This window comes from Andrena cerasifolii, chromosome 6 (genome assembly GCF_050908995.1).
Source record: "Andrena cerasifolii isolate SP2316 chromosome 6, iyAndCera1_principal, whole genome shotgun sequence".
Lineage (NCBI taxonomy): Eukaryota > Metazoa > Arthropoda > Insecta > Hymenoptera > Andrenidae > Andrena > Andrena cerasifolii.
The window spans coordinates 13222495-13247041 of record NC_135123.1 but is presented as its reverse complement, the minus strand read 5'-3'; the positions used below and the strand labels follow the sequence as shown (position 1 = coordinate 13247041).

Sequence of the window (24547 nt, the reverse complement as noted above, 5' to 3'; positions counted from 1 at the left end):
TCGGGGTCTTTTTTCCATATTTCGACCGGGCTCCGTCGGCCCCTCGTTGCTCCTGATTTCCACGAGCCCGGGATTGGCGCATTTAGTACAAACATCGACTTCCCCAGTGATCCGAGATTTAGGTTGGGAGATTGCGCGTGGAATATTTATATTCTCGGGCGGCCCGAGAAGATATGAACCTTCGACTGCTCGAACGGCAGCGATTCAAATTAGTAACACGATACTTAATCGTGTCGCCATATAAAAATCCGGGAAAATCGAAGCACAGTGAAACAAAAAAAAAACAACCATATGCGAGCTAAATTGACAGCAAACGAAAGGAAAACTTTTCCGGGAACAAGAGCATCGCGAATGTTTGGAGAGCGGCCTCTTCAGAAGAACGCAACAACGTTCGTAATGCGCGCGAAAATCACGAGAGACAGAACAATACGATCGACGTGGCTGCCTCGTCAACTGGGCGTATCGGTTTTGTGATTCGTCTGGCACGTGTGCGAGAGGTAAATGTACAAACGGCTCGCCGTGCTGCAGCCAGAAAGCCGGGTAACGAACGACACTGCGTTTGTTTCTATAGAGGCGTCCAACTTGCGCCGCGTATATAATACGCGAACGCACCCCATACCTGTTCCCTCGACGCCGGGGGGCATAATTTTCAGTCTGTGGAAATAGACTTGTGGGAAGTTTCTTCGCGCGATACTCTATGCAGATTGTTTCTCTATGGCTAGAGAAACGCAATTTCAAGTTCAAAGAAAAAGTGCTGGCTCCTTCTAACTTGAAGGTTTCCCTGACAGGAGTATCTGATTCAACCCACAATATTAATATTATAAACAGTCTGAAAGTGTGAATGAATCACAGCTCTCTAACATATGACACAGTCTATGCAAATGATTCTGACCAAATATTTCTAATCCTCGCAATTAAGTATCTCCTAGACAAACCTCGAAGCCACTACGGTCTACAAACTTTCGCCACCGCGGACAATCCATGCAGCCTTCAGACACAAGTCCTCTAAGCCTCCATCTCGCCAGAAGTACCAGAATTCAAACATCACGTTACCCTGAAAAGCTGCCCCGAGAGACAGAGAGAGAGAGAGAGAGAGAGAGAGAGAGAGAGGAAGAGGAAGAATCACGCTTGATTCTCGCGCGAGGGGTTTCAAGAGCCGCCCAGCAATTTCACGGGCGTCGTTCTCAGCCGCGCCGGCTGTAAATCAGTCGGAATCGCGAGGGTCGGAGCGTACTCGCGGCGGGCGATCACCGAACGGGGTTAATGCTGCGACCGTCGCACTTGCCGCCGCCTGTATGCATATACACGCCGAGCTCAGAGAGCATTGCTATTAGTTATTAACGTGCCCCCCTCTGCCGCTTCGTTTTTTTCCACCAAGGCGCGCTCACGCACCACGTCACAGGGATCGATCCTCGGCCACGAGGTCGAGGGCTGGAAAGTGTTACGAGAGGAGAAAGGAGAGGAGGTAGACCCTAGTCTTCTGCCTACCCGGAGGAAACGAGCCGATTCAACGCCAGAGGCTTGGCTACCCGCGACGCTTATTAGCCGTCGCGCGCGGGGTGGCGGGGGCCGGCATGGCGGGTGAGTTCTTAGAAAAATTCAGCCTTCCAAGCATCTTTCGAGACGCCAGGATGAAAGGTCACCGGGACAGGGAGGACCGAACGACGTCGGTGGTTTCACCGCGTGTCACCGTTCTCGGCACGGAGACTCGAAGGGGCTGAAAGCGAGTCGATGGTTCCATTTGGGGGGATTCTCGCGGGGGATGCGGAGATTTCGCGCGTTGGAAATGAGGAGGATCCGGTGGTGGGAAGCCGTGATTGTCGTGGTTTCGATTTCTAGATTGGCTGTGCCCCCGAGGTGGGGTACCATGATCTAGAAAGAAGGAGATATAGGGAACGTCTGGAAATAGAGGACCTTGGCGAATGCATTACCGAGGTTTATTTCACACGATAGCGGAGCAGCTGGCTACCGTCTGGAGGGAACTGCGCCGACTAATTGATTACGAGCGCAATTATTCGGCGGGGGCGAACGCTCTTGAATTCTTCTAGAGGCGGCGGTTCGTTAACCACAGGCACGTGCAAAGGAATTGGAAAAGGAAACGACAGAGCTGGAAGCGGGCTCGCCCTCCGCGAAAGAAAACATAACGATTCAGCAACGGCGACGCGACGGCTACTTGGCTACCGTGACACCAATTAAGCCCTGAAATATTGTGCACACGCGGTTACACGAGCATGCAAACACCTCTAACCCAATTTACTCGGGAGAAAGATTTCGTAAGCGATAACGGTAGGAATCGAGGGGGGGGTTCTCTTAATTTCTGCTCGTCGGAGCGTTGGTCATTTTGCACGCGCAACCCTCCTTGCGATCTTTCCCTGCGTTATATTTTATCTGGCGGAAGAATTGCTGGCGAAACAAGTTTCCTTCCGAAACATATGCGCCTAACGACGTCCATTCTTCAATTCTCTCGTTTCGATCTCCTCCAGAGAGCGCGCCGTCCGGCAGCCTCCCTTTCTACGGCAAATCGAAACGATTTGACTAGTTTAAAATCGCTATAGGAAATACCCGGAACATCGCAGCAACGTCCACGCGAATGCACTTCTAGTGAACCCGGCGTCTTTTTATTCGGAAACGGCGAACAAAAGGGCCGATTGGCTGGATCCGCTCGTCGGAAGCAGAAATGTTCGACGTTCGGTGATTTCGACGTACCTTTGTGCTCCCGCGACGAAAAAGACCACCTAAGAGACGTGTTATCGATTTTGGAATCGCGGCTGCGAGTCTCCCCCTTCTTCAGAACTGTTAAAGCCGCCCCCTCTGCCCGTCTCGCAAGCACTTATCGCGGAAAGTTATTTTCAAACGAATATTAGCCCACGTTAATGGCAACTCCTCGGGGATGCGCAACGTGTTTTTTCCCCGCCCTGCGTCGGGCAGTGTAAATTACTTTGGAGAAGTTGCTTTACCCGAAGGGATTTCTTGGTGTCGCTGACTTGTTACAGAGTCCAAGCGTTGTGCCTTTTCGGTTTGAAAGAAGATTAAAATTTTGTGTAACACACGATAATTTATTTTACAGATCGCGGCTCTAGTATATCTCGCCGCGGCAATTAGCTGGCAATGTTGCGAAATCGAGAAATATGCGGGATTTACTGAAAGCCTGTATCGCTAATTAAAGGATTATTTGAATGAGTGAACAGGCTGGAATTGGTCGAGAATCGACGAAGTTCTTGATGAATGGACTCGCTAATTGGGACAAAGTATTAACGTTTACGAGGTGGGACACCAATAGTTGTGATTAAATTGCAATTATACCGCGAGGTACTGATGCAACGGGGGCGGCGAACGATGCCAGAGAAAAATACGTTGCAAACCTGTTACAGAATTCGAGCAAACGGTTTCGTTACAGATATCATCTAAATGGCTCGAAGAATGGTTACTAGAATGATTGACCCAATTATTGTCAATCACCCCGAGGCGGCTGCCATCGTTGGCAGTGAAAATCACAACCTAGACGAAGGATCCTCCGCGGATCACCCCTGGCGCCCCTGGACCCGAGACGTGCTGGTAATAGCAAACGATGCAAAAGTCCTCTGTCCCGGCGTCAAGCCTCGGAATAACTATAGACGTCCTGTTACGAGCCGATGCTCGTTACAAAAATCTGTTATTAATACATTGCGGCGGTTTACGAGCTCAAAGTAGAGCTTCGAGCGGCACGCCTGGCGTCGTAAACCGTCCACCAAGAAGTCCGTGATACTTTGTGCGAGGATCATGAATACGTAATCGCGTCGCGATCAACGTCCAAAGCAATTTCGCGTAACTTTTATTAGGCTGCACCAGTCTCCGCGAGGGATCGGCAGCAACGCCGTGAGAAACGCCGCCCCCAGAGTTGGGAATTCATAGCCGCGGTCCGATCGAGCCCCGAAAATCCGTTTAGTTTTCCGGCTAAGCTGATTTGCAATTTAAATGCCCCCCCCCCCCCGCGAATCGTCCCGTTTATCCTGTTCATCCGGCCCCGCCAATGAATAATTCGCCATTGACTCTTTTGTATGGTGGTTCCTCGTTTCTCCAAAGTAATTCGAAAATGTGGAAATATCAGTCGAAAGAATGGGTCACTTTTAATTTTCATTTGGAGCTATTTATTCTAAGGAAAAGGATGCCTCGTGTGAAACGAGAGCAAAGTGGGCATTTTGTACAGGCTTCGATATCCTGTCGGTGAATTAATCACACGCGAACAGGCTCGCCACAGAAACAAGTGACTCCGGGTACATTGACAGATTCCTCGGTAAACGTGAAAATTCGTTTACACGAGCGACAAGCAAGGTGCAATTAACGGGACAACTATGACGTTGAGTTTTCCTTCGAAATCTCGGCTGGAAAATTCATTGAAACTGAAACTCGTCGGACAGGGCGAGAGCCCCGTCAGCAGGGCTTGAATAGGTTTCGAAAATAACTGTTTCAAACTATTATATAAAGGTTCTGACTGAAAGAGTTACGAAGAACCTTTATTCGGAATAACCGTTATAAAGAACCTAAATATCAGACTATATAAGTATAAGTTACGGTTTCTATATAACTCTATAACATTTATTTTTTAGGTTCTAGAACTTTTATTTTTTAGGTTCTATATAAGTTACAAAGCGGTTATAGAACCGATTCTTGTAACGATTGTACAGAATTTTACAGTATATGATATCACAACATATTACAACTATAGATTACTGTGTGTAACCAAATTGTTTAAAAATTATTATAAATAAGTAAGCAAATATACACTCGGCTATAGAGTAATCTATAGTTGTAATATGTTGTGATTTCATTTACTGTAAAATTCTGTACAATCGTTACAAGAATCGGTTCTATAACCGCTTTGTAACTTATATAGAACCTAAAAAATAAAAGTTATAGAGCTATATAGGAACCGTAACTTATACTTATATAGTCTGATATTTAGGTTCTTTATAACGGTTATTCCGAATAAAGGTTCCTCATAACTCTTTCAAGAACCGAAATCTTTATAATAACGGTTTCAAGCCCTGCCCGTCAGCTCGACGGCTGTGGCCGTGCGCGATAGATCGATCGCGCTGTACCATATCGAGAGAACACGATACGGGATGCGAGTACGTGGCCGGAGGGTGAGAAAGATGGGTCGGGGGAGGGTCGTCGCAGTGATGGAGGCGGTGGTAGCTAATAATAAAAGCGAAGGAATATTTCCTGTATGCCGTGGACATGCAGTGTCACCGAGGGAAGGACAGACTGTGATGGACAGAGGGAGAACGACGAGTGAGACTGATAGCAGCGATGGGAGCGGGGAAATTGATAGAAACAAAGGGGGTGGAAATGGCGGGGAGAGCTGGAAACCATTGGACTCGCTTGCAAATGAATGTGAGACCGAGAATACCGAACGAACAAAGAACCTCGCGGTTAAAATACGTAAATAGGGAAGAATTTGAGTGTAGGGGAGAGCGGGGACAAAAGTAACATTTTTTACATTTGGCCTAGCCTACAATTACCTTTTATAGATATAAAAATGACAATTATGCCTTAAGATAGTATGTTTCTTGGTCTGTCATTTGAGTCCAGATTCACCCTTACGTGATAAGTAGTCAAAGAGTTGTGGCAGTTTTCCGCAGTGACTGTCATTGTTACTTTTGTCCTGCAGGGGTAGGACGAAAGTAACACTAATTATTTTGAGGAGAATTAAGTAAAATATTTTAAGTAACAACAAAAAAAATAAATTTTAAATAACGAAAGGTAGAAAGCATAACCAGCTTTGGACATTTCTTTGGTATTGTGTATTTAGTTGAATGATAGGTATTAAATTTTACGTACACCGAATTAAAATTGACATACGTAGCGAAGATCACCCATGGCCCAGTTTGCGCGGGACTAACCCTTAAAATCTAGACATTGATCCACTTCTCTCTCGAACAGTTTTCACTGACAGGGTCCAAACAAACCAGACATAGACAATCATTATCATCCGAAGAATTCCTAACCTGTATGCTATTTTTCTCGCCCGAGTAACATGTTACTTTCATCCCCACAGTGACGTGTTACTTTTGTCCCCAGCCATGTTTTTCAGAATAGAACTGTTATAACATACAAACTATACAAGACTTGTTGAAATCAAGTACAGGAACTTCTAAAGAGATTATCTAAGATCGCCCTAGCAAATAATTGGTTTAATATCTATAGTTTAACTAAGAATATTAACAAAAAAAAAAACAAAGTAGAAGAAACTTACCTGAATGATCTAAATAACAATTTTAGCTTGTCCACAGTATACAATTTGTGTTACTGCTCAGCGTCATTCAGTACAATAAAAGAGACACTATACATAAGTAACTGTGTAAAACAAACGAAAATTGTGGGACGTGAAACAAGAAGGGAAAGAAAAGCGCAGAGAAGAATTGACCTAAAGCCAAGATGATGGACAAAGGCAAAGAGATATTGAAAAGGAAAACGCAGAAAGGGGTTGATCAGTCACAATAAAGAACAGACGGAGAATATAATCGGCAAGATGAAGTAGGAACACCCGCCTACATGGAAAAGGGACGAGTAAACTGAATGGGAAGAATGAAAGGAGCGAAGGGAACAATAGCCGAAGCTACGAGTGAAAATGAAACCAAGTTCGAAGCGCGGTCGAAGGAAGATAAAGACGGAAAATAGGGACGTAAAATAGAGGGGAATATTAGCAGGGAATAACGTCGAAATCCTCGTCGAAGGAGAAACACGCGCGCGGGACAGACAAATAACTGCGAGTACACATAAAAGCTGGAAATTAGCTGGAGAAAAATGCTGGAAAGTGGGGGGCGTAAAAACAGGCGAGAGAAAGTGCCCAGCGAAGGCGAATAAAATATCGGGCGAAAGAGAAATAGGGGCTGCGGCGAGCGTTACGTGATGAACACGTGAAATATAAAAAAAAAAGAGAAAAAGGAGGATACGAGGGGGACGTGTGAGGGGATGCTGGCCACTTGACTTTGGGCCGAGTAACTCGTTGGCCGGGCGGAAGTGGCCTAGGAAGACAAAGAGCGACGCTTGGAACGAAGACAGCGAGGCGTTGGAAATTCGGTGGAAATAACCGGCACGAGTGCAGCAACTCTCAGCCAGGGGGGTGGTTTTCCAGGAGTCGACGGAAGGCTCTTCTCGATATCACGGAATTAAGTACGCAGCCGAGCGTAAGCTGCATTTAGCTCGACGCACGTGATTGCTTCGTGCACTACCCTTTCCAAATAAATAAACACGGTCCTTTCTCTCGTTCGCGAGCAGTTGGAGAATCGAGCAGATCGACGAAACGCCGTCGCGTCCATCGTTAGTGGAAACGGCGCCTGTTTTTATAAATATTGGCCAAGCGAACACAGGGTTATCGATTTCGCGGCAGTGCATGATGCAATTTTTTTCTCTATGCAGTGTCACGTCAAACAGAAAGCGGAGTGTGATGTTTTTCAGTGGGATCGCTTGGGGTGGATGGGTAAATATTACTTCGCGAAGTACCGTGAGAGAAGTCGTAGAAGCATTTGGAGAAAAATAGTTGAAGTCACTGCGAAGATTGAGCGCAAGCATTGGATAGTACTTATCAAACGATTCAACTCCGAATTTCGCTCGAAGAGGTCGCCGAACACCTGTCAGTGCGCTCTTACTCGCGCCAGTATGTCAAACTGGTTCGATCCAGAGCACATGGAATACCATTGAAGACCTACGTGCATTGGAAGTACGATCTCTGCGAGAGATCGCCACAAACAGCATTGTCCAACAATTCATTCTCAACCCAGTTCCATAGCAAAGGAACTCAGTCGCTCGGAACAGCAACCAGACCTTCAACAAACCCGCCATCAGACCTAGAAACCGCGACAAGATACACCCACGTACAACAAGTTACCCGATCAAGGACACTTCGGAGGGCTCGAATTGCACAGAGTAGGTACTTGATCGAATACCAGGGTCGCTAGAGGATCTTGAGGCGGTGGATTCTCGTCGCGACCTGAGCCCTCGGGAAACCGTTCGACCCAGGTGCACAGGGCCTCCTGATTCCCCGAACGAACCGTCGCGAAAGCAAAAGCCGACTACGCGGCCTCGTCGACGGGAAAATATAGAAGCAACCCCCAAGGTGCGAAACCGTGATTCGAAATTCGCGTGGCGAAAGGAGACTGCCATCTCGCGCCACCGTAGCTGCCGCTGGACACCAACCCCCGAGAGGCGTCCTTGGATCGAGGGACGGGGATCCAGAGGACGGTTGAATCGCGGTATCGACGTGTGCAATCGACAACTCACGTTTCTCATCTCGCAGTCGACGTGCTCACGTGCGGCTGTCCGATCGTCGCACGGTCGTTGCACCGTCGCTGGTCGTTGCGGCAGCGTTCCTTGGCGGCGACGACGTTGACGAGGGGAACCGTGAGGACGACGAGGACGATCGACCGGCGGGGGTGTCGATTAGGGACGAACGGCACGCGCAACACGGAATGTCGAGCACACGGTGCAATCGCGAGGCACACGCGACGAGCGACGAGCGACGAGCATCGCCCCAGCTCGGCACCAAGCTCACGACTGCCTCTCTCTCGACCGAGGGCCTAGCTGGGGGTTGCTTCGACTCCAGTTCACCGGTTCAATCACGGGGGCTAGGGGTGGCTGGGGGCGCGCTGCTAACCATACACCACCGCCGTCTGCAGGCTACCCCGCGAAAGCACGCGACCCCCGAGCGCGCAAGCTCTGCAACGATTCGCGGCGAGGGTGAGGGTGGGAACGCGCAGCGGGAGCTTTTCGGTTCCTCCAACGGGACGGAGGGATGAAGCTACTCGAGTCCTCAGAGTTTGCTTTCGGGTACACTTTATCGACTTGTCCACGTGAATTTGGAATTTCCTTAAAGCAGAAGTCTGCGTTCTAATCGTGCTTGGAAATTAAATGATGTCTCTAGGTAGAGGTACGTAGAGCAGCGTACATTATGGACGATCTAGATTCAGGGATCGAGTGAGTTGTTCGAAGTTCAGTAATTTTTCCCGATAAACTGTTCTGTAAACTGTATGATACGGCAAAGAGACCTACTTATAGGTAGTCACGGTTAATTCTGCGTCGCAGTAGAAGCTGTCGATCATGGCCAGGCACGCGATGCTAGCGATAACTCTCTAAATTAAAACTGTGACGCGATACCTGATGCGCGACCGACAACCGAGAAAGCTTTACACGCGTACACTTTCTCGATCGAAACTCTGTTTTGAGTGCATGGATGCACTTTCAAATGAGCATCTGGCGTCAATTACACGCAGAGTTATAACAAGACAGACTGGCCAAGATTTCGAGTACCGTAATCTGCAAACTTCAGCGTTCAAGCACTTTATGCTTCAAGTATCATACACCCTCGAAACACTCCCAAAGACACAGAACCTCGGACTATGATGTGAATATCCCGGAATATTAAATTCAATGTTCCTCCCACACGATCCTCGGAATATTCCCAATAACCCAGTTACGGTCCCATTAACCGCTGGCACGCGCCTGTAGGAATTGATACTCAGGATCAATTAAGCCTTCGTACATATATCGAGCATGCACGTACGAATTCCTCAGGATCGCCAGCTCTGACGCAAGCACGACCTTGAGCCAGTTTGGCAGACCGGAGGCGCGATATCAGCAGCGCGTGGCTAGCTCCGCGGTTTCCCCCGAGGAAGCTCGCCCTTATCGCATCGATCGTGACGATAGAAAAGGGGTGGATCGCCCTTCTCCGTCGGCCTTTTGCTGAATGATCGCGAGCCACCCCGGTAGGAACGGTTAACCAGCTGGCAACCTCCCCGACACCCCGCAGGTTTCCTTGTTTAACATAGACGAGCGTGGTGCACCTACCTGGCTCGGGGTACTTGCACCCTGGCTGAACAGGGATCAACAGGTTCGCGTGCCGGATGTGCTGGCGTACAGGAAGTCATCAGCGAGGCCACGACTTCTACCTCGCACGGCCGCGATCTGATCATCCCTCGCGGCGAGATAGCAGCCTCGTAAAAGTGTTACTCTCGATGAGGTCTTGGATAAGCGACGATGACACGCTGGGATAGCTGCGGGATTTCTGGGGATCTTTGATGGGTAACAAAATAAGATTAGAATGGGAGTGGATGGGTAAAGGTGAGCGGGCGCTCGATGAATGTAATCGATACTGGGGTGGGGATTTCAAAGAGGGAAGATAGAGTTGAATATACCTGGTTGTGAAGGAGTGGTTCTACTGGGGAATGATGCAGGCTGATCTTCTGAACCGAGTCACGGTTGGGTAAGAAGGCACTTCTGAGATGAGGAGTGACGTAGCTTGGCCTGCATCGGGATGGGTTAATGTTAGCGGGTATCGGATATTGATGACCGACCGAAGAATGATTATTTCTTTAAAACGGGATCTGTGGGATCGCCGAAGGAAATTGTACTGCAAGGAGAATCATGGCCAAGATCGAAACGCCGTGTAAAATCGTAGGCCATCTATTGTCACTTTCATCGACTCGTATTACACACAAGTTGCGCGAATGTTCGGTGAGGAATTGACGTGTACACGAACAAATACGACGCTACTTAGACGACTGGAGGAAAAATCAGGGTCGACAGAGGTAAGTACAAAATTGCCTAAGCTAATCGATGCATCGAGTAGCCAAGCCCGACGAGAGCGTTGAATCGTATGCCACCCCGTCGAGCTTGGATCCTCCCAATTATTATAATTATTCTGTGCTTCTTTTGCCCCCTATTACGAACGCATGCAGAGAGGCCCTTGTAAAAATATATCAACGTACACACACGTGCTAACGTGCCCTATGCTTCGATATCGGAACGAGTATTCGAATTTCCCCCTCCCTTATGAAAACGCGTGCTCGATTTCGGTTTCTGTCTCGTACTCCAAAGCCGAAATGAGAGATTCCAATATATCACAGAATTTGCAGCTTCTCTGTGCCGCGCGTCGTCGCGGCCGCGCGGCTAGAAAAATCAACCACGGAATGGGCGAACGACCGTTTCAGCAATATCCCGACTTGTTTCTGCAACGAAGAGGAAATAATTAATTGACTTGAATTTTCCCGTTTTGAGTCCGTTTGGTCCGCTCGATTGATCGATCACGCTCGAAGCCCGCGCTACGGAACTAAAAAGGTATGTACAAAATCACAATGATCCACCCGCGGACATCCATCGCACGTGTCGCCGTTCCCCTCTTCTCCCCATGGGATCACCGTGGAATCCGCGAGGCAGACACACATAAATACACGTGACTAACACACACAAGTCGCTACAATTCGCGCACCTCGCAACCTGCTGCCATTTATCCACCGTTCGTTTCGCATGTGCGCCGATAACAGACCTATGAATCACGCTAAACACACCTAACGGCTAAAGTACATCCCCGTAACGATCTAAACGTCGAGTTCGGAGTGCCGTGTGATTAGGCGGGTAACGCGTTCGCGTGAGATGCGAGCGGTGTGCGACGTGTGACGAAAAATCGGGGCAGGAAAGTAAATTTGCACGACGGTGATCAGGCAAAGACTGTTGTGCACCATCGTTTACGCGGCTGTCACCGAACGAATACGTACTGTCATGGTTATTAAAAACGAAACATGGTGGTGACCCACCATCGCAATGTAACGAGATTCTCTCAGCTTCGACCGGAACACCATTCCTCGCGCTACTGTTCTTTATCTCTCTCTCTCTCTTTCTCTCCCTCTCTCTCTCTCTCTATCTCTCCTTCTCTTTCTCTTTCTCTCTGTCCTGAAGAGAGTACGAGGAAGGTCGAGTATTCCACGGTCGTTCCAGCCGTGTTCAATTCACCATCGTGTGTCGATGAATCAGCTATGAGTTGCCGAACGATTCAGCACTACCGTTTGTGACTGTGACTCGACTTGCTCTTGGGGCTGTCCGTGGAGATGTCGTTAGGCTCCCTTCTAGGCCGTAGGATGAAGTTGAGATTGTGCGCGGTGTTCACGGCGTAGTAAACGTTCGCCGAGTTTGGCAAGACCATCTCCCTGTCCGGCAACACTTGGGCCAGAGTGTACTGGTCGGGGCTGCCCTCGATTCCCAGCTTGAGCATCGCGTTCCGTATCACCTGCGGGGTTCTCTCGTTGTTCGAGAGCATGATCGACTTGTACATCACCACGCCCTCCGTCTCGACGTTGTCGGTCTCCATCGTCACCTTGATGATGTAGAAGTCTGGCGAGCTCTTGTGCGAGTGGCTCGGGCTGGAGAGGCCGACGAGATTCGGGCTGTTCCCGTTAGCGGTGATCGCGGTCGGCGGTGCCAGTCGGTTCTGCTGGCTGGCAGCTGCCCCTCCGCCACCCCCGGAGCTCAACGACACGTCCAGAGATGGTAAAGAGGAGCTGGACGAGGAGCTGGACATCTGGGACGGCGAGGTCCGCCGATCGAGAGAGTTGTGCGGCGAGCTTGGCAGTGAATCCAGGTCGCAGTAGAACTGGGAGCTGCTCGAACTCGACGTAGAGGCTATCGAGTCGTTTTTACGGTGACCCTGATGACTCTGTAAGACAAGTCTGGGCTCAGTCTCTCCACACCGGGAAGGGGATAATCGTGGACGAGGCAGGTTAACCTGTTCACTGGGAGGAACGAGTAAACTCGCTCGAAAATGCCTCCCGGTTTGGCGCGAAAGTTTCAGTTTTTACTGTTCCTATGTCGAGTCATTAAGGTCACTGAAGATCAAGATACATGGGCTATGTTGTCTCTTCGATTCTTTTAACTACCTACCAAGTCGGATCGCCTTTTGAATATGGCAGGAGGCATGTCTGGGCGTGGAATGACCCAGTTAACAGGTTCGAGGATCGAAGGGGAACGTGCTAACCTGTTTCTTCTTCCCACGATTGTTCAGGGTGTTCCCAGGAGGCGGTGACTCGATCTGGCAGCTCAGCTTGTACGCCTCCCGATCATCCAGCACCACCACAGAATGGAACCAACGATCGAACAGGGGATCGGTGCGGAAGTTGTACGCGTTCGCCGCCCCTTGGAGCAATCGTATCCTAGCGAGCACCTCGAACTCCTTTCGCCGCTTGTCGAAGTTGATCAAACCGTCGGCTATCGTGTCGGGTATCGCGGTGTCTATCATCGTGAGGTCCGTCAGGAAGGTCCCCAGATACGGTATGGTTCCGTAGCTGATGTTCTAAACAGAAGGAAACGATCCCCCATTGTAACAAATCATTCCTTCCATAAATATTATACAATACGTGAATTTCCTTAATGATAATTCTACATCGGCATTCAGTCACGCAAGTACATTCGAAAAAGACTTCTATCAGACGTATCACTTACGCCAGCATGAGTATTCTGCTTCTGGAACAACTTCTGCAGATGTCTGTCGCTTCTACCGGCAGTGTCCGCGAACTTAGCGGTGCCCTCCTTGATCAGTAGCTCCCTCTGCGTCCACGCGTTGTTCTCCTCCGAGAAGATCCTCTCCAGCTCCCTGAACAGCTCGTGCTTCTCCCTGGGCATGCACTGCCAGCATTTCTCCAGCCTGTACACCGGGTTGCTCTGCAGACCAGACACGATCGCCTTCAGGCTGCTGAAGTTCTTCAGCACGCGCAGCTCCTGAGCTATGTCGATCCAGGTCTCCAAGACCCTGGCCCGTTCCTGGGACTTGGTCGTCGGGTCCATCAGTATCGTCGAGATGACGCGAAGAGACACAGCGTTGAACTGGTTCACGGTCGCCAACACGGTGGCGGCGTCGTGGCTCCTCGAACGGTCCCTCCTGGACCAGACGGCGCCCAGGCACTGGTGTGCCACGAGTTTCTTGAACACCTCGGCGTCCATACGGGTCAACTGCTCCGCGAAATGACGGTGCGGAACCTCTGGGAAGTTGTAGCTCACCCAGTGATCCACGACAGGATCCGGGGAACCGCGTGGTGGTCGACCATTGTCGTACACCATGCAGGAGTCTGCGGAGAACGTGCGACGAAGTGGGTTAATGAAACAACTCGTCTGTACGACATGAATTAAAAAGACTATATATATATTCTTTGAACGACGCATTAATGAATCAGCCGGTGACGAGTCAAGTTGCAGCTTTTATCTGGGTAAACATACCGAATTGTGATACGCAGCATGACAAACATCCGTCTGACATCCAAGCTAAAAGATTGACACCGCTGAATGCTGTGACTTACATACTCAGAATAGAATACGAGGAAAGTACTGAGTGATTCTAGTAGGATTACCCAAAATGCTGATCGACATTTTTCCAACTAGAAACTACAAGGAGCAGCAGGCAAACTAGATCCACTACTCTCCTCCACGTGCAATCCTCCTTACAATCCACAAGGATGCCATGTTGCAAGCTTTCATAGGAAATCGTGGATTCCCTTACCTATCTGATCCTCACGTTGGAACCTGTGCAACCGATGCCTTGCCTTAAGCTCGAGCTCCGAGCCAGGAAGCCGTCGATGCGTGAAGTCCAAGAGCCTACTGAGCAGAGGGTGATTCGGTAGTGACTTCCAGTCACCGGGGTACGCGTCCAGCCAGACATGAAGAGCCTGCACGAGGGTCTTTCGATGCTGTTCACCTGTCAGGGCGGCGGACCCCTCGTCGAGGGCGTCGTACCTCGCTAACAATAGCTCGAGAACCTCGCGCGGCGTCGTGAATGCGCGATACGTCGCCAAGAAGACGTTGATGTACGTAGACTCGAGCTCCCCGTCGTCGTTGGCCAGACTCTCTACCAGACGCTGGACGGTGCCAGCTTTCAGGAAACGCACTCTCACCGTCTCCCATTCTAGGTGCGAGATCTCGTCGTCCGAGTCCTGTCGAGGAGTTCGACTGTTAATGCATGGGGAACTTGAAGGGACGTCTGAGGGCAAAGCTACGGGATCTTTTCTCCTCAGCTAAGTAGCAGACTGACTTCTCAAGTAACTGACTGATTAAACTGCTCAGACTTTCAAGCACGAATGGTTTTACTGCGCGTGAGTTGGAGGAAAGAATAGGATTGAAAAGATCGGCTTACCGATGCTGAGAGGCTCCTGGTCGGCCTGTGATACCGGACCTTCTTCAGGTACACCGTGTATATGACGCCGTCGCCCCTTTCCTCGCCCCATAAGCGCCACGTGGGCTGTAAAGTAAAAGCAAACGGCAGAATTACACAACGAGAAACACGCAGACTAAATCCCTGGCGAGGTCCGGTGGGCGGCGAAGACAACGGGCGAGCAAAACCGTCGCCCCGGGGGATGATTTACGCCGCTAATTTCACGGGCTACCCCCTGTCACGAGCAACCGTCTCTCTAATGGGAGGACGAGCTAATCAATGGACGGCCGTGCAGTCGACAGATTTATTGAAATAATTGACTTCCAGGTCGAAACTGACCTCGGCCGTCCATGTCACGGCTTGAATCGCGATTAGCCGGATGCAGACCGCTTTATCTTCGAGCTCTAGCCTCCTACAGGCTTCGTTACGTTGCAACGACTTCGAGCAATCACCCGGATGAGTCTATAATCGTTTCACATTTTTTTTTTCTTTGCAGATTCACGAGCGCCGTTCGAACGGAGCGAAACGGTTTTGGACCCTTTCGATTGCTAATGGAATAGAGGCTTTTGAAACAGCGCATCCGCAATTACTCGGAACGGTGCATCTAGGATTCCACTCGGTGGGGCAACAATTTGAAGCGCTCCGAAGCCACTGACGCAGGGCTTCTTTACTTCGACGCCCGTGCAAGTGAGAGAACGAGGCGAGGGCCCCGCTTCCTCGTCCGTGCAGAAGCTGAACCAAGCGAAAACGGACAAAACGGAGACGGAGAGAAGCGATTACAAGCACCGTGCAACATAGTCGGGTCCATGCAAACGCGAATAGATTTCACGACAAATAAACGTGCCAGCTTGTGTCTACACGATTTACTTCCGGGACACCCGTAATATCGCCGTGCAACGATAAACATTCCGCTGGGGGAGCACCGGGGATAGGGATCTCTGGTGTTTTCTACGGGACGTCTGAACCATGAACACCCTCATACTACTTAGATACTTAATTGGCATTTAAGAATTGCGCCGGGGAACTTTAATTGCGTCTCGTGGCTCATCTTCGTTCGTCGGCTAACCTTCCTGACACTACGTATCTACGTAACAATGGTCATTCATCGATGACGAATAAATTCTTTAATGATCTCGTTAGAGTCCTCTATGCAGTCAATTCCACGGATACTTTTTCATTGACGAATTGAGCGCAACCTGTCTGCAGCGAGTCACACAGAGAACGGCCCCTTTGCGAGGGTACAATGGGATGTTTGCGTGGCAATTACCATCTCAAAAATTGCCCCAAAGGGAATAAATTTGGGGACCCTCAAAGGAACCACTAAAAATAGTATTCCGGGGAGGCAGGCGGTTCGCGCAGTTTCGTCGCCTCGTTTTCAGCGCTCGGAGCGCCGGCAAAGTTATCTGGCAGGGAGGATAAGATAAGTTACTCGACAAAGGACGAGAGGATCGTAATACGTTTCCCGCGAATACAGCGAGAACTTGTACCAGATTTCCCCTAGCTCTCTGTGGAATCGATGCGCAAAGAAACGAATCGTGTCATTGCCGTTCACCGCTTCTGGCTCTAATATGCAACATTTACTAACCGCGCCGGCAGAAGCAGCGGTGTGCACACAATACAGCCGCTGCTCGATCGATGCCGCTGCAAAAGGAAAACGTTTGTGCATGGATAATGGGGACTGTGGCGAACAGATTCAAAGACGAAGGCTCAACATGGCGCCGCGACACCGTGGATTCCGATTCAATAAAACTGAAACACTGTGGATCGGTGCAGTGATTGTTCTATTACTGGCTCAAGGCTACTCTTCTTGCCGCGACTAGTTCTTTTAGTGCCGCAGTATCAAAAGAAAAAACAAGGAGTGGCTTGTGTTTATCTAGGACTTAATACTGTTTTTAGTCCCGATGCTCTTAATGCTTCTAAGTCCGCCCCGCTCTTTCCTCCAAGTTTAACGTTTAGCAACAGATCCCTTCTTACAACTTCCTCCCTTTTTGGTGGTCCACCTGAGCAGCAGAACCATCGAGAAACACTCCCCAGGATGCGGACAACTGCAACTGAACGGCAGAAGATAATCCCTCCTCTGCTACCGGCAAGGTTGCCAACGAAAAACAGAAACTACGGTCCCGAGTAAAACCGAGGCACGTTCGTCGATGATGACGAGTATGATACTGTTGCGGAGCCCAGACGGCGGTAAACTCGGTGGAAAAAGGCGGCTTACGCTCCGGAACGAAGCAGCAATTAGAGGCTTACAGGGAGAACCCGAGCGTGACTTAAGGTCCTAGTAACCCCTCGTCCTTGGAGGCGGCTCCTTCGGACACGTCAACTCTCCATTGTTCGCGGAGAGCTGCCGCGGCGAATAGATGGTTTGCCCGCTCGAACAATTCTCGCAAAAGGGAGGATAATCGATACTAGCCTTTGTGAAGTTCGAATGAGTTTTACGTCGATACAGGGCGATACAATTGCGTAACAGTCTCTCCCCTGCGATTTCACGAATGCTTCCAGAGGAAGCCCTCGTCCAGCCCCCTGTTTTTCAGACTCCCCCGCGGGGCGAAGTGAACAGTCAATCCTAAGAAGGTACCGAAACCGACGTGTGTACAAACTGGCATCGCCTCTATCATTCCACATCGGCCTATAAAAAGCTTAACATCGGATTACCGCGGGGAAGAGTCGCGGCGATCGATACACATGGAAATATATCTGACTATCAACCAGTCTGTGCCTCCCTCCCATCGTCGCGAAAACGTCGATGTGAAGTCGCGATTCGAGAAACCCGAGGAATATTCCAACCAGACAGAGGACAAATTGGACGGCCCGCCATCGATTTCACGAATTAAATTCTGGAGGCTGTAATCGTCGCTCCGATTCAAGCTGAATTTCTCTGAGAAGTGGGCTCATGCTGCTGGATATTGAGAAAGGAGTGGGACGAGGTAGAGATGATTCTTTTCCTTCGAGTTTAGATTCTCCTTGTTTTCGAGCACTTAGCCATTAATCCGGGAATGGAGCACCCAGGAATTGCAAACAGAAAAATTTCGTGTCAATTCTTTAAATGGCCTTTCTCGTGGCCTAGAAATTTTAGTCGACAAGCGAAGATAGCAGTTAGGTGTGACTCAATTGATAACGTTGAAACGTCTCGATAATACCTAGGCCAAGGCTCCTTACATGCAGGCTTCTAATATCTAGTCCACCTCGATGTTTCTAACGCTACTTAGGTATATGGCACCCGTCGAGTTGACGGACTTCAAATTTCGAAAAGGAATAGCGAAAAAGCATAGCATTAATTATAACGAATTTCTACCGTAAATTAATAATTCTATCCAAAGAATTTATACACACATTTATTTCCTCTTAGGTCTTCTAACTTTTAAGATCTATATGTAGTATATCTGTTTCTACGGAACCCGTCAAATTTACGGATCGACTAATTGCATAAATAATCCTAATATATTTGCTTCATTCGTGAAATTACTATTCCAATAATAGAAAAGTGCTTACTGAATAGAAATCATAATATGTCGGAGATATATTTGCTACTCCGGCTCCGATATCTCAAATGATATATCGTATGACCTCAGTTTTTATTGCTGCTTTGTCGATATGCACGAGGATAAAGAACGATCTTCAGTAGGTAAGCAGCAGTCGCAGTGTAAGAACGTTTCACACAGTGTAACAAAAGTTTCAGTTATTGTGAATATATTTGATATATTTGCGAAGAAACTACCCATTTATTGTAAGTATCTGCAATGACATAATGGAATGTAGGCACAGTATTTATTTTATTTCGACCAATCACCCTTCTTTAGCAATCATGACTAAGTCGAGAAGAAATAACAAAGTATTGAATAAAAATGTCCGCATTAGTGAAAATTGTTCTGGGGCTAGCTCTGAAGAAAATGAGTATATTTGCAACAAAAATACACCGAATAAATACCGTATGACGTTAATATTATTGTTACCACTTCTGTGATAATTTCTGAGAAAATACTTTTTAGTACTTGATTTAAACGCGCAGCTTAATATTATATGAAATGTCCGTAAACCTGGTGTTAATAGATGGTCACGAGAATTCTCTTCTCTATATCTACGGTAATCAGCGTACTATAGCTCCGAAGATGCGTAAAGACTATCCCGTCAAAACAAAGTAAAAGGTGATCCCATTCTGCCGCGCGGAAATTGAACCGGAGCACCGCCGCGGCGATTACTTTCAGGGTACTCCTTTTATTCCAACCATTAAGTTCGGTTTCAAGAAGTCGTTATTATTTTATTACCTCGGGCGGCGTGTAAATGGCCGCCATTATTGCACGGCAGAGAGCGAAAGAGCGGCGTATCGAGGACCGCGATAAACGATACGCGATCTCTGATCTCCAAGGAACTCGGGGACCGGTGCGCTACTATAAATAAGATCTAATAATTATTGGCTGGCGTGTATCGGGAACCTGCGGTGCAATAAAGAGGATACGACAGAGTAAGAGCCGCCCCGCGTGCAGATAACAGTCATTCGGTTAAAGAGTTTCGCAACGGCTCCGAGCAACAATTTTCCGAAGCCTGTTAGATAAATCCGCGCGGTGATCTAATCCCCTGGACTGTCTGAGTGCGGCGTTTCAGCTCGCGTTATCGTCGCGGAAGAGCCGGTGGGCTGGGCGTTCCTCAGGTTTTTCCATTCGCCCGCGGATACTTTATTTCTGACCTCTGAAACGCACTAGGCGAGCTACTTGGTACAGTAGACGTTTCGATATCAAAAGGGGTTTAAATATTCAGCTTGCTCCATCATTTTGCATTCGATACTCGAGGCCAGATTCAAATGAATCCTAATTCCCTTAACTCTTAGATTATGAGACGTCTGTATACAATTTTCTAAATGTCAGATCGAAGATTAGGGGATCTATCCAGATGGAACGTAGAAGTTGAATCATAGCGGTAATCAAATCCAGAAAGAATTACCCATTCTCCTCAGTGAAGACGAAAACAAGCTACCACCTCGAGCCAAGTGACTCAGGCGATGTAATATTCAAAGGAGCTCTCGGGCAAACTGTAATAGCCACAATCGTCGAATCGAAGGGAAAGGTGGAAGAAGAAAGGCGACATGTGCCGGGCGAGAAAGAGTCGCGTGCACTAGGAGACACGCCGGAAGTTCAAAGAACGAACGGTGATAAAGCGAAGCTTTGTTGATGTCGAGCACAAAAGCCACTCACGTAGCCTGCTCTTGAAAACACCTCTGCAGGAGGCACAATACGGCAAACGTGTCGACGCCGCCGAAACCCTTCAAAGGGAAGTCAGGGTCAATGATTCTATTCTCTCTTCATGAAATTCGAAGGACAGCCGGGCGTTGTACATGGCGGATTATCCGATTATCGACTGTTGACGAATACATGCTGCTCCTGCCAATGGAAGGTAAAATAAATTGAAGGTCTACGAAGAAACGTATGGTCCTACGCCGCTATCTCCCGCGGCGGAATAACGATCCGTGTGATTAGAAATCGATGTATTGCAACGTCCTGCGTGGCCGCGGTTGCAAGAACACGGCGCGGCCGCGTAATTAATCAAGTAATTTTATATCACGCGTCAGGGACTTTGCATAAACGATACGCCGACTGCGAAGCAACGGCTGTGTGTTTTGTAAACACGCGGGACGGCGGTATGTGTGTTTCGCGGGCAGCGTGCTCCGAGTACCACGAACAAAGGAATTTCCTCGCCTCTCGAGGGAGTCCTATTAGACGCAAGCTCCTGCCTGGCTTCCGGTCAGGCAACGCATAATTACACGGGCCCATAAGCCGGTACGCAAAGTACGATCCCAGATAAGCAATTAAACCAACCGGTAGCAACAGTCGGCGATGACTCACGTGCGCACCGATAAAAGAAGGTGTCAAAGCACCTTTTCCTCCGTTCCGTAGAGAGCGTGGGCGGACTTTTGTTCGATCCAGTTCCGAGTCAGGTGAACCCTCGGCACTTGTGAGTCAATTCGTGGCAGAAATAGTTCTGTCTGTTTGAATTAAAGAAATATTGACGCTATCGTGGTGCTCGGAACTGAGTGAGATGGTAAGCCGAAGGTGGAATTTTAGTAGGAGTTTATGTGCATCGAGTGATAGTTGGAGTGACACCTATCTATTGACGTTAACGCGAGACATTAGTTGAAGAGGTACCTGATACGAAGCGAAGTACTAAACACGATTAAGATAATTCTAAAAAATTGCTGGTAAATTGCGGGCCATCGAGTCGCGAGCCGCGGAACGAAATAGGCGAAGATCAAGGAAACAATTACTGTATCGCCGGGTAGAAACGTCACCGGCGCGAAAATATCGATAGCACCTAATTGTCCGTCACGATACGCCGAATAAAACTAATTTCCCCATCGTTCGCATTTAATTAACCAGCAATTATAGTTCGTTCAGCGGCACCGCGGAAACTGGGTCAATGTAACCATAATTCATTTGCTATTTACACGCTGTTCCCGGGCCATTAATGACAACGATACAGTTCCGATGACACTCTGACCCTGATTGCCCGATTAAGCGACTTCCCCACGTGCCTCCTCCGATCGGCGACTACTAAAACGAGCCTCGGTACACGCTGCGACAGTGAATCACTAGCACTTGAACGCTCGATCCCAAGATCGACGATTCTCTTTCGATCGTTTATTATGCTTGCAGTTTGCTTTCCACGGGGGGAATAGCTTCGAGGATTTGCAATTTCCCCGAAATTCATCCGATCGCTCACGCCCGCGCGAGCGTATGAAAACATTCTGCGCGGGAGTAAAAACAACGCGCGGTAAGTGTACTCCGAAAAGAAACAAAAGTAATGCACGGTTGATATGGATAAAAAAAAAGAAGAAACGCTCGATAACTGGGGGAGGAGTGGCATTGAAAGTAATGGAAAAGTTGCCCCTAGAACGTGAAGATAGAGACGAGGAGAATTATTCGTTGCGTTGTTTGCTGCAAGCTAAAAAGGAGCGTGCGATCGATGCTCGTTACTTTTTCTTGCCGATCCCAGCGATCGAATTGCTTTCTTCTTCGGATAAGCTGAAACACAGGAATTCCTCGCGTCCAAAGGGACCCAAAAGTCCTTTACCGTTTTCCAATCCGTGGCCCCGTTACCGAGATATGTCACTGAAGTTTCAGGGTCCAGCGACTTCCGGCGCGCCCTTAGCCAGCCGAGGATCGAGCAGCGCGCGCCGGGAGTTGATGGACCGTCAAGCTTCGGCTGCTCGTGTCTCGAAAACGAAGCTCCAGATTGCAAAATGGTAAAGGAGTCTTCGATTCCATTTGCTGCAAGGAATTTGCAAGGTTATCTGTTAATAAGTTCGAACAGCTGCAATGTCCAGGGAAATCATGTGCACTATTGGGAATTTCCCCGCGATACACTGCATCCGATTCCGTGTACCTCGCTCGCAGCGCAAACAAACAAGCCGACAAGTTTCGAGCGTGCTACGCTTGAGCAGCGCTCGACAGTTCTCCTTCGCTTCTCATGCACGGGAAACTGCGGTACACTTACGACCAAGGCATGCACACATCAACCAACACGGCACACAGTTGCGATTCACCAGTAAAAATACTAAACAAATTCTGCGTGCGAAAGCGGTTTGCTCGGCGGGCTGATAACTTATCGGGACTACGGGTAATCTCGTTGCATCGACGTTTCGGATTGCCGATGCGTGCAGTCACCGAGGGATCGTGAATAATAACGAGCCTGTTACCGAAGTCCCGCGCCTCTGGACCGAGTCGCGAGGGTTCCCGGAATCTTTGGAAACTGGATTTGTCAGGGAAACGATTCCAAGTCGAGCCTGATAAGTCCTCGAGGAGTTCGCGGAAACTTTCGCGCGATTTATCGGACAGAATCGCGACCGTCGAACTTACTCAACACCGAGACAATCGCATTACCGAGGAAAACAGGCAGCCTGCAAAAGTTTCGACACTTTCTAACCGAGTGGAATCGGGTTTCCAGCAACGGGTTCGACGTGCTAGCGTTCGATATTTCTGATGTTTGAAGGGTGTAAGGTTTCATTGAATTATATCAGAAGGCTAGCTGGGCAAGTTATTCTTACAAACCGAAGAAATTCGTATCGATCTAATGAACGTTTTAACAATTTTGCGGTATGTACCTACTTCAATACGATGCGAGAAATCCCCGACAAATTCAACAGAGGGGCGCTGTCTGAACTGAAACAAAACCCGGGCACTACGAGCTCTGGAATATTCAAGACACAATCCCCATGCAATCCGGCGTTCTCCATTTAAGGAAAGAGAGCGAGCAGAGCGTCGAACCCGGGTACCAGGCTCGACTCGGTTCTACTGCAACGTTACCGCGCGTCGAACGGGAGACGCGAAAACCAGTGAAAACAAGTAACCAGCAGGCAGGAACACAAAGAGCTCCGTCGACGGGCAACCAAACAGCGAGGGGGTGGAGAGAAAAAAAATACAGAGCAAAGAGAAATTGAAAAACGAGAAAAGAAGAATGCCCCGACGAGGAAACAAAACGGATGATGATGAATCTCTTGGGTGTCTGTTTACCTGCTGCACGTACCACTGCGTGGAATTCTGGTTCTTCCTGTGGCTGCTGGGCTTGCAGGGGGCGCAGAGGAGCAGGGGCGCCAGTTTGTTAACCCCCTTGACGCTGGCCGAGGCCGGGGGCGACGTTGGGCTCAGCCCGTCATCCCCCAACACGGGCCACAGCATCCACGTCTGAATGTCCGCGGAACTTCCCCTTCTGCCGTCACTTCGATTCTGCCTGTGCAATTTGTCTCGTGATTGTTCTGCCGACTGTCCTCCGATAGCTCGCGAGATTCGCCACGATTTATCGACCTTGCTCTCGCGAGGCTTCGTGCACGAGCTTCGAATCTTTCCGTGCAATTAGCGCGCACCGCGTGTAGTAACGCGTTGCACGCTGAGGGCGAAAAGCTCCGGTTACTGTTGCACACGGTCCCCGCTAACTGTACGCGAGGGTAGCGCGAGCCTCGTGCACCACCGTCAGACTAAACTACAGATTACATATTGAGTCTTTCGAGCTGCACCTTTCTTTGAGCGATATGGTTTACCGTTTGCCTATCTGCCTGTTATGAAAATAAAGACCCAGCTAAGTCCGCGTCGTTTTCTCGTTTCGTGGCCTTCATGGAAACTGTGTAAATTTTCCAACGCAAGTTTTATCCTGCGACTGCTTGGGAAATGCGGGATTACGACACGAACAGAATTCAGGCGTGCCAACACAAGCATCGAGCTCCGCGCGACGCGTTTAAAAGATGTTAATGCATCGTCATCCTTCGAACTCCGCTAACTATTCGATTGACGTGCGTCATTCCATCTTCCCATTGTTTCGTTAATTCCCGCCAGTTCCCACGAAACCAAGGACTCGAATCGACGCGCACGGATGGATGAATACGAGAATTTCAAAGGCGGAGGCCACCGTCCGATCGCGCCTGGAGTTCGCACACCGTCGCGGCGCTATTGCCAGCGCGAAACTGAATGATCGTCGTCATTCGAAGCGACTGAACGCTCGATCCCCAGCGAAACCGATGACGTTAATGCGTAACGACGACCCGAGACCACGCGGCGATATCGAAATCGAATTGAGACATCGAGAGAAGTCCGTCTCGCCGTCTCCGCCGAAGACTAAATA

At 49.1% G+C, this 24547-nt stretch overlaps 2 protein-coding genes across 14 annotated transcripts in view; both read right to left on the bottom strand.

Moving 5' to 3' along the window:
• Dysc (whirlin protein dyschronic) overlaps window positions 1-10277 on the bottom strand; it is a 76222-nt gene extending 65945 nt beyond the window's left edge. For all 7 annotated transcript variants that reach the window (XM_076814233.1, XM_076814237.1, XM_076814238.1 and 4 more), the window contains exon 1: window positions 8263-10277. The gene's annotated coding sequence lies outside the window, so the exon portion shown is untranslated. The remainder of the gene's footprint in view (window positions 1-8262) is intronic.
• Window positions 10278-10424: 147 nt separating this feature from the next.
• The window catches only part of Rgl (Ral guanine nucleotide dissociation stimulator-like), a 33888-nt gene continuing 19765 nt past the window's right edge, over window positions 10425-24547 (bottom strand). For 4 of the 7 annotated variants that reach the window (XM_076814243.1, XM_076814241.1, XM_076814244.1 and 1 more), the window contains exons 2-7: window positions 23446-23662; window positions 14930-15034; window positions 14300-14729; window positions 13249-13871; window positions 12785-13099; window positions 10425-12466 (exon numbers count right to left, since the gene is read on the bottom strand). In XM_076814243.1, the coding sequence (XP_076670358.1) occupies window positions 11813-12466; window positions 12785-13099; window positions 13249-13871; window positions 14300-14729; window positions 14930-15034; window positions 23446-23662 (2344 nt within the window). In that variant the 3' untranslated portion in view covers window positions 10425-11812. Of the gene's footprint in view, window positions 12467-12784; window positions 13100-13248; window positions 13872-14299; window positions 14730-14929; window positions 15035-23445; window positions 23663-23945; window positions 24405-24547 lie in introns of those variants that run through there. The other 3 variants (XM_076814246.1, XM_076814242.1, XM_076814247.1) reach the window with 3 other exon arrangements.